This window comes from Hordeum vulgare, chromosome 6H (genome assembly GCF_904849725.1).
Source record: "Hordeum vulgare subsp. vulgare chromosome 6H, MorexV3_pseudomolecules_assembly, whole genome shotgun sequence".
Classification (NCBI taxonomy): Eukaryota; Viridiplantae; Streptophyta; class Magnoliopsida; order Poales; family Poaceae; genus Hordeum; species Hordeum vulgare.
The window spans coordinates 123,605,094-123,614,994 of NC_058523.1; the positions used below are offsets into that span (position 1 = coordinate 123,605,094).

The 9,901-nt window shown below is 40.8% G+C and overlaps 1 protein-coding gene across 1 annotated transcript; it reads right to left on the reverse strand.

Moving 5' to 3' along the window:
* Nucleotides 1-7,150: 7,150 nt before the first annotated feature.
* LOC123405207 lies at nucleotides 7,151-8,873 on the reverse strand. Its single transcript, XM_045098987.1, has 5 exons — nucleotides 8,702-8,873; nucleotides 8,115-8,222; nucleotides 7,512-7,597; nucleotides 7,385-7,435; nucleotides 7,151-7,324 (listed from the first exon to the last, which is right to left on the reverse strand). The coding sequence occupies exons 1-5, from the start codon at nucleotides 8,871-8,873 to the stop codon at nucleotides 7,151-7,153; spliced, it is 591 nt and encodes a 196-aa protein (XP_044954922.1).
* Between the last annotated feature and the right edge of the window lie 1,028 nt (nucleotides 8,874-9,901).

Sequence of the window (9,901 nt, forward strand, 5' to 3'; positions counted from 1 at the left end):
ATTAGATTTCAGTTTCCATTAAAGAAGGGCATGGAACACTTTCCTAGAAAGAAAATAAGATTGCCTTATGAATCCATGATGAGGGCTACTTATGGTTTGAGCACCAAAGACGAGGATACTTGATTCTATCGCCTTATCCCTAGCTAAGGGCGTTAAACAATAGCGCTTGTTGGGAGGAAACCCAATGAATTTATCTTTGCTTTTTGCTTTCTGTTTTGTTGTGTCCACACCATCATAATTTTGTTATGATTGTGTTTTTCTTGTGTCTTTTTTTGTGTTTGTGCCAATTAAAACATTTATGATTAGTTTTGGTGATGCTTGTTTGATTATGCTGAAAAAGACAGAAACTTTGTGCTCACGAAATTATTTTTAACTCCTATCCAGAAAGAGATTTTGAGTTGATTATTTTTGCTTCTCGTTGATATGCAAATTTGCCTAATTTTCATAATGTTTCAGAACTTTTGGGATACCATAAGTATACGAAGTATGCAGATTGCTACAGACTGGTATGTTTTTGACAATACCTGTTTTTGTTGTGTTGCTTGGTTATTTTGATGAAACTATGGATAGTATGGGGGGTACTAGCCATGGAAAAGTGACAATACAGTAATCTAACATCAATCTAATTAGAAATCAAGTTTACCACAGTACCTAAAGGTTGGTAGTTTGTTTTCTTATGCTAACGATATCATGAGTTTCTGTTTAAGTTTTGTGTTGTGAAGTATTCAAGTTTTGGGTGATGTTCTCATGGACAATGGGATAAAGAATGGAAAGAGCTTAATCTTGGGGATGCCCAAGGCATCCCAAGCCAAATTCAAGGACACCAAAAATCCTAAGCTTGGGGATGCCCCGGGAAGGCATCCCGTCTTTCGTATTCAATCCATCGGTAATGTTATTTGGAGCTATATTTTTATTCACCACATGATATGTGTTTTGCTTGGAGCGTCGTGTATTATAGGAGTCTTTTCTTTTTGTTTTGTCGCAATCATCCTTGCTGCACACCTTTTCAGAGGGACATGCACTCATCGTGAATTTGCTAGAATACTCATTGAGCTTCGCTTATATCTTTTGAGTTAGGCAATTTAGCTCGCATGTGCTTCACTTATATCTTTTGATCTAGATAACTTTGCTCTAGTGCTTCATTTAGATCTTTCTAGAGCATGCGGTGTCATATTTTGAAGAAATAAAAACTCTCGATCTTCACTTATAAGTTTTTGAGAGTGCTCTCTCTCAGTCACTTGGTAATTGGCTTGTGCTATGAAAGTAGTCCTAAAGATGATAGGTATCCAAAGAGGATATAATAAAAACTTCCATATTCAAGTGCATCGATTAATAAGAGAAGTTTGATTCCTCACAATTAGTTTCGAGATATGGATATGGTAATATTAGAGTTATGTTAGTAGGGTCTTGTGAATCTAGAAATACTTGTGTTGAAGTTAGTGATTCCCATAGCATGCACGTATGGTGAACCGCTATGTTAGAAAGTCGGAGCATATATAATTGATTTATTGATTGTCATTCTTTGTGTGGTGGTCCGGATCGCGCGATGGTTAACACCTACCAACCCTTACCCTAGGAGTATGCGTTTAGCACTTTGTTTCGATTACTAATAAAACTTTCGCAATAAGTATATGAGTTCTTCATGAGTAATGTGAGTCCATGGTATAGATGCACTTTCACCTTCCACCATTGCAAGCCTCTCTAGTGCCGAGAAACTTTCGCCGGTGCACAAACCCACCATATACCTTTCTCAAAACAGCCACCATACCTACCTATTATGGCATTTTCATAGCTATTCCGAGATATATTGCCATGCAACTCCCACCGTTCCGTCTCATGACTTGTGCCATCACTTTCATATTGCCATTGCATGATCGTAAGATAGCTAGCGAGATGTTTCAGCGTCATACGCTAAGCTAGATCGTTGCACATCCCGGTACACCGCTGGAGGCATTTCCTATAGAATCATCATTGTTCTAAGTATTCAGTTGTGAGTAAATAAAAGCGTGATGATCATCATTATTAGAGCATTGTCCCATGTGCGGAAATAAAAAAAAGAGGCCAAAGATGCCCACCAAAAAAATATGAAAAGAGGCCAAAGAGCCCAAACAAAAAAAAGAGAGAAAAGGAGAGAAGGGACAATGCTACTATCTCTTTCCACACTTGTGCTTCAAAATAGCACCATGTTCTTCATGATAGAGAGTCTCTTGTTTTGACACTTCCATGTACTATTGGGAATTTTCATTTTGTAACTTGGCTTGTATATTCCAATGATGGGCTTCCTCAAAATTGCCCCAGGTCTTCGTGAGCAAGCAAGTTGGGTGCACACCCATTAGTTCTCCTTTTGAGCTTTCACACACTTATAGCTCTAAGTGCATCCGTTGTATGGTAATCCCTACTCATTCACATTGATATCTATTGATGGACATCTCCATAGCCCATTAATACGCCAAGTCAATGTGACCATCTCCTCCTTTTTGCCTAACAACCTCCACCACACTCTATTCCACCTATAGTGCTATATCCATGGCTTATGCTCATGTATTGCGTGAGAGTTGAAAAGGTTTGAGAAAGTAAGAGTGCAAAAACAATTACTTGGCCAATACCGGGGTTGTGCATGATTTAAATTCGTTGTGTGGGGATGATGGAGCATAGCCAAACTATATGATTTTGTATGGATAACTTTCTTTGGCCTTGTTACTTCAAAAGTTCATGATTACTTTTCTAGTATGCTTGAAGTATTATTGTTTTCATGTCAATAGTAAACTATTGTTTTGAATCTTACGGATCTGAACATTCATGCCACAAGAAAGAAGTTACAAAGGACAAATATGTTAGGTAGCATTCCACATCTAAAATTCAGTCTTTATCACTTCCCTACTCGAGGATGAGCAGGAGTTAAGCTTGGGGATGCTTGATACGTCTCCAACGTATCTATAATTTTTGATGGTTCCATGTTATTATCTTGTCAACTTTGGATGTTTTGTAGGCATGAATATGCTATTTTATATCTTTTTTGGGACTAACCTATTAACTCAGTGCCAAGTGCCAGTTTCTGTTTTTTCCAAGTTTTTGACCTTTTTCAGGGAAGAATATTAAACGGAGTCCAAACGGAATAAAACCCGCGGAATGATTTTTTCCATAACAGAAGATACGCAGGGGAGTTGAGAACCAAGGCAAAGGACCTCGGGGGAGGTCACAAGCCCCCTAGGCGCGGCCTAGGGGGCGTGCCTAGCAGGCTTGTGCCCCCCCCCCCCGTGGCTCCTTTGCCCTACTTCTTCCGCCTATAAATTCTCCAAAAAATCCATAACCACTAGAGAGAGCCACGAAAATACTTTTCCACCGCCGCAAGCTTCTGTCTCCGCAAGATCCCATCTGGGACCGTTCTGGTGCCCTGCCAGAGGGGGGATTCGGACACGGAGGGCTTTTTCATCAACACCATTGCCTCTCCTATGATGCGTGAGTAGTTCACCACAGACCTTCGGGTCCATAGCTAGTAGCTAGATGGCTTCTTCTCTCTCTTGGATCTTCAATACAAAGTTCTCCACGATCTTCATGGAGATCTATCCCATGTAATCTTCTTTTGCGGTGTGTTTATCGAGATCCGATGAATTGTGGATTTATGATCAGATTATCTATGAATATTATTTGAGTCTCCTCTGATCTCTTATATGCATGATTTTGTATCCTTGTAATTCTCTTCGAGTTGTGGGTTTCGTTTGGTCAACTTGATCTATAATTCTTGCAATGTGAGAAGTACTTGCTTTTGGGTTCATACCGTGCGGTGTCCTCACCTAGTGACATAAGGGGTAGCGAGGCGCGCGTCATGTTGTTGCCATCAAGGGTAAAAAGATGGGGTTTATATCATATTGCATGAATTTATCCTTCTACATCATGTCATCTTGCTTAAGGCGTTACTCCGTTTTTCATGAACTTAATACACTAGATGCATGCTAGGTAGCGGTCGATGTGTCACTACAAGGAATATGCTAATACACGACGCTATTTTTTCGTCGCTACATCGTCACGGTTTTTAATTTACGACAATCTCACGACGAAAAACCAAGCGTCGAAAACGGAGCGTCACAAATGAACAACAACGACGTTTTGATCAAAATCGTCGTAACTTTTACAATGATTCCTGGATTTTCGTAACCTTTATGACGATCCTAAATCGTCGTTGGCAATCAAACCCAGTCCTACGTGGCAGTCCTACGTGGCAAAATTACGACGAAATCAAAACGTCATGATTGAAATCAGCCCAACCCATTTCAATTGATCACATGGGCTGGTTTTATTTTTGGGCTTTTTCTTATTGGGCTTCTTTTTGGGCCTTAGCCCATTTATAGCCACTTTTAGTTTTTATTTTTCGAATTTTTTTTGGGCCCTGGCCTTTTAGTGCCCAAATACATTTGGTCCAGTTTCAGTTTTGGCCTTTTTTCATTTTTTAATTCAACAACTTTTTTTTCCAGAACTTGGTTTCATTTCTATTTATTGGGCCTTTTCAACCAATTATTTATCCAATATTAAATGCAGCACTATTTCATATTCAAATCAAGAAAACTCCAAGTCGAATTAAAATCATCGATCATATAACATCACATAATACATCTCCGAGGTTTACATAACACAATAACTCATCTGATTCACAGTTGACAATCAGATACCAATTTTCATAGCTAAAGCATCAACCCAGAAGAATCTCAAAAGAAAATACAGAAATTAGCACTCGCTGTGAAGAAGTCATCCTGCTCTTGCTTCCCCACTCCTTGTTTTGCATCCCTGATACCAGCTTTTATGGGCTCTAGTATACCTGCATCCAAAAAAATAATGTATTGTTGAGGTGCAGGAACTAGATGGCAATGCTAAATTCTAAAACGTCTTTCGAAGAACGAAATATCATCTCAGGTGAAACTGTAGCGTAAGTTTAAACAAAATATGAGGCAGAAATAAAAGAAAATGTTCAGATCTTCAGTAATATGAAGTAACAGATATACTCTCGTTACCAACCAGTTACACACCACATTTCTTTTCCTTTGATGGTACTAACCAGTTACACACCACATTTCTTTTCCTTTGGAGGAAAAGAAAAGGAAAGCACAGTGGAGATATGCCCCCCAGAAAAGTAATGGTATCACAATGGGGATTGTTAAAGTAATCTAATATCACAACCCCTCAATGGAACAGGTGCTATTCCCACAGCACTGTCGTGCTTATGTTTACTTGTGATATTGTACTGCACAAAAATGATTGTTCCTTCAATGTGCTTGACAAAGCTTGTACTACTACTACTACGAGGTCCTTATTGATTATTAAACACTACATCATCAAGACTGTCTCTAAACTGCATTAATTCCACAAGAAAAAGTACCAGTGAAAATGAAACTCAACACTGTGCTGCTTATTCTTGGTTGTGAGATTATACTGCACAAAAATATTAGTTCCTTTAATGTGCTTCACACAAACATGTCTTGTGAGCTCCTATCCAATAATGAAGTACACCAGCATGAATAAAAACTGCGTGTAAAACCCATGATTAACCCCAGAAAAATTAACAGCACTGAAAATGGAACCCAATAGTTGAGGAATGGCTTGCTGTGGAAACTAGGTAGTAGCAAACTTCTGCGAGCCATCAGTTGTGCACAGAAAATCAATATCAACGCAAGGAAATTTGTTGCAGATTTTCAGTGTTCTTAGTTTATTCCAAGACGCATATATACACCGAATTAGAAGCATTGCCTGGTAATCCACCCAAAACTTTTCATACAGGCTCTATGTGACAAGGTAACACCCTAACAGTAGCAATTACTGGCGGTAACTATTAACAATTTTGTGTATGTAAGTGTAAATATACGCGGTGTAGGAGGGACATATTACAGAACTAGAATAACAAAGCAAACCAGATGTATAGGTATGGTATACAATCCCTCGTTTCATGCACTCAAGCTCAATGAAGTAATTGACATAAAACATTTCATAACTACATAGGACAGCATAGCATCGAAGTATCAAACAACACAATCAGCCTCTCCTAGGGGCTCAACAATCTTCACAATCTTCGCACTACTAATATTTTGTATACATCACCATAAAATTAACATCATATCTGCTATACTTTCTTCGTTTAATAAACAAGTAGTAGAGATTTGTAACATATCCATATGATGATCACATAACAATGTGGCAGGCATCAGGTCAGTTACTCCCTCCGTTCACTATTACAAGATGTTCCAACTTTTTTTTAAATAACTGTATGTAGACACATTTAAGTGTGTTTGTTCACTCATTTCAGCCCATATGTAGCCCATATTGAAATATGCAAAACATCTTATAATAGGGAGTGATAATTGACCTAATGGAACTTAATCATAATATCAATAGTTTGACAATCAGACATACAGGACCATCCACTTACTATGGGAAGTGACAAAAAATTAACAAATCAAACAACATGATAATACATATGTTCCTCAATGAAAGATGTTTTAGCAGTATTAGGATCAGAGGGTGTACTAAATAGACAAGCACATATTGATATGGCACATGAAAGATGCAGAAACTGAAACAATTATGCAGCCCCCAAAATAGTCCCGGCCTTGTGAACCTTCAAACGAGCAAAGAGGACAGTGGTGTACACTGAGGATAACCAAGTTTAAAGGGCATGAACACAGAAACGACCTCTTTCTTTCGCTGTGATGGCATAAGCATGCCAAATCAACTGTGTGCCAGTTGCCCCTCATCTTGCTCTAGTTTATCAGCTGTGTAGCACAAAAGTAGTTATCACTATCTCTCTATTTATTGCAAGGCCAAACTAACCAGAAAACAAGTTCCAGAAATATTCCTACAAGGGAATGCTTTACCTAAATCAAAGATTTGTCCAGCAACATAATCCCTGTTGCCCAGAAGTGGTGACGAAGACAATGTGTTGACCCAGTACTTGTTCCAGAGTAGATCAAGGAGGTGAGAGGAAATCTGCTTCATGTACCCGTCCCCCTCGTACTGGACGACATCCACCGCCGGGCACTCGCACACCCTCCCCATGTACATGTCCTGCAGTGCCGGTGTTGCCAACGTGCACGCTGGTGAGTCTCAAACTGCTCTGACAATCGATTGGACAAACGCCACCGCAACAATCTGGAATGTTGTTTATTCAGAGAAGGAATGATGGATGTTGTACCCTGCAGGCGGTGCTATTGGTCTTTTCGTCGCGCCAGTTGTGCAGGCACTCGTCCATCTCCATATCTGCAACCAGATCGTAGAGATCAGTGACCACAACTGATGAAATGAAGCGATCCGTCAGGAAAACTGCAACTGTGATCAGGTTCTAAGAACATACATGCAAAATGAGCTAGAATCCAATGCAAGTGTGATGCTTGCTACTCACCACTGTTGTCTCTCCCTTCTTTGGGGATGGGCCATCTCCAACCTGCAAGTCCTGCAATTCCTCATGAGAATTGTTAAATCTGAACTTTTGAGTACTATGCAGGAATCATCGATGGTAGTGTAAGAACCTTGTATTGGAGGCCTGACTCTGTTTTAGTGTAATCTGCATAACTCATTTTTGTCTTCCCATAATCCTTCCCACGGAGCGCTGGCACTATAATTGCAATATCAAAGAGTAAGGCATGATTGCACATTTTACTTATGAACGCCTAGATAAGTTTGAATGGAAAACTAGAAAACTTATAAACTTTTAAAGAATAGCTCATTTTAGCAACAGTTAGCTATATATAGTATATATACGCCGGCAACGGCTTCTTAAGTTGAATGATTTTTCTGAAGTATCGAGACACCAACGAACTAAATAATGTCTATAAAATATGCTAACAATATGAGGGATTACAACCTTAAGGTAAAACTAATATAATCTAAGAACTAGCGTCTCTTCTACAATAGCAATGTAGCAGATTTCAGTCTACCTATCGGTTAGTTAATCATTCAGAACATATGTGTTATAGTAGAGAAAAACTTGTCTACGATGTCGACTATCCAAAGACTTGATACCTACAGGTTTATAAAGACATTCTTAATACGTTGAAGCTTCAAAGCGTATGTGTCATAGTAGAGCAAAACCTGTTTATTTTCAAATGGGGGCATGTTGATTGAAAACTTACTCTCAGTAAATTCAGCTTTTGCTGCTCCCTTCTCTAGACTGTACTGAAGGGAGCCAATGGTGAGACTAATAGCAGGAATCAACATTAGTCTCCTTTCTACCATACCACATGTAAGCAAGTAGTAAAAGAATGAATAAAACCAAGGTCATTAACATTTGAGATATAATCCAATTATCAGTATTAATTTTTTTTGAACAAAAGGGGTTTCCCCTCTGCCCCATCTTTATTCAAAATGAAGCAGCAGAGTCTTACATATTCATCAACCAGCTAGGACAAATTTAACCAAAAGACTACCTAAAACAGTTTAGGTGAATTATCAGTATTATTAATACAAAAGATGGTCATTGTGTATGAAGTGATAGCCAATGGTAACAATCTTGCAGCATACATTGTCAAAAAAACATGGTCATCTGGAAATGAATGTATAGTCTTAGGAAGAAACAAATTGCAGAACATCTTTGATGGCGTCCTAGCACCACACTCTGATATTGCTTTGTATACACATATCTCAAAACATTTTTCGTTTCACCGTAGTAATACGCAGACTAGGAGGAACAATCCATGGAAGCAAGCTAGGGGATGCTCACCGTGGCAAGAAGAGATGACCCGAGCACGACGGCGGCAGGCAGGAGAGGAGAGCTTGAAGGGGGAGTGGGCAGGCCTTGTCCGATGAACAGCCCGCTTCGTGGCGGAGAGGGGAGCTGATGGGCGTGGGAGGAGCGCCGGGAGGCCGGGACGGCATGCTGGGCATGATGACATGGGGACGGACCCCGGCTGGGAGCCAGATGTTCATGGTGGGTGGGATAAGAGGTTGCTGAGGGCGAGGAGGGACTCGAGCGTGCCGCCGTAGGTTGGTGTAGATCGACCCTCGCCGGCGGAGCTGTTGCGTCGTCCATGGCCATCTCTCTCACCCCGTCCATGGGTGGAGGAGAGGGGCTAGGGTTTCGGGATCCGCTGCTGAGAAGGAAGGACTCGTCCCCATCACCCCCTTCGTCCGCCGCCGAGGCCGACATCGACACCACCGACGGGAGGGAGTGTAGCTCCTCAGGTTCAGGGAGCAGTGGCCTGCGGAGCACCAGGTGGGGCGGCGGCGGTGGTGTTGGGATCCTTGGCCTGGGCGGCACCGTCGGAGATGGGGAGGAGGGAGGACTGTATCGGGAGCAGGGCGGGGACGGGGAGGAGGTGGTGGCGGCGAGGAGATGGGGAGGAGGCAGGGGTCTGAGCTAGGGTTTGGTCTGCGGGTGTTTTTTTTATTTAGATACATGAATGGATGGATGTGAGATGGTGAGATAGATGGATGGATGGATGGCCGCCATGTCATCGATCCGTGAGAAGAGTTCTGATTGGTTGGAAAAGTTACGGCATTTTTATAATCGTCGTAAAAGTTATGACAATCTCATGTTATGCGGTTACGATGTTTTTTACTCACATCGTCCTAATTTGTTTGTAGATTTGATCCCCTCAAACGGTTTACGACAATCTCGGATGAAATCGTCATAGATTTATGTATGAGCATATTTCTTGTAGTGTGTGGAGTAATAATAGTAGATGCAGACAGTATCAGTGTACTTCTCTTGGATGTGATGCCTATATGTATGATCATTGCCTTAGATATCATCATGACTTTACGCGATTCTATCAATTGCTCGATAGTAATTCGTTCACCCACCGTAATAGTTTCTATCATGAGAGAAGCCTCTAGTGAACACTATGGCCCCCGGGTCTACTTCACATCATATTTTCATATCTACACTTTTACTTCGTTGCACTTTCCACCTTCAGATCTC

Coding starts and splice junctions, on each gene's coding strand:
- LOC123405207 (XM_045098987.1), bottom strand. CDS start 8,873: ATGTCATCATGCCCAGCATGCCGTCCCGGCCTCCCGGCGCTCCTCCCA. Junction 7,598..8,114: donor AAAAGCTGAATTTACTGAGA/GTAAGTTTTCAA, acceptor TTGCAATTATAG/TGCCAGCGCTCCGTGGGAAG. Junction 7,325..7,384: donor AGAAGGGAGAGACAACAGTG/GTGAGTAGCAAG, acceptor GTATGTTCTTAG/AACCTGATCACAGTTGCAGT.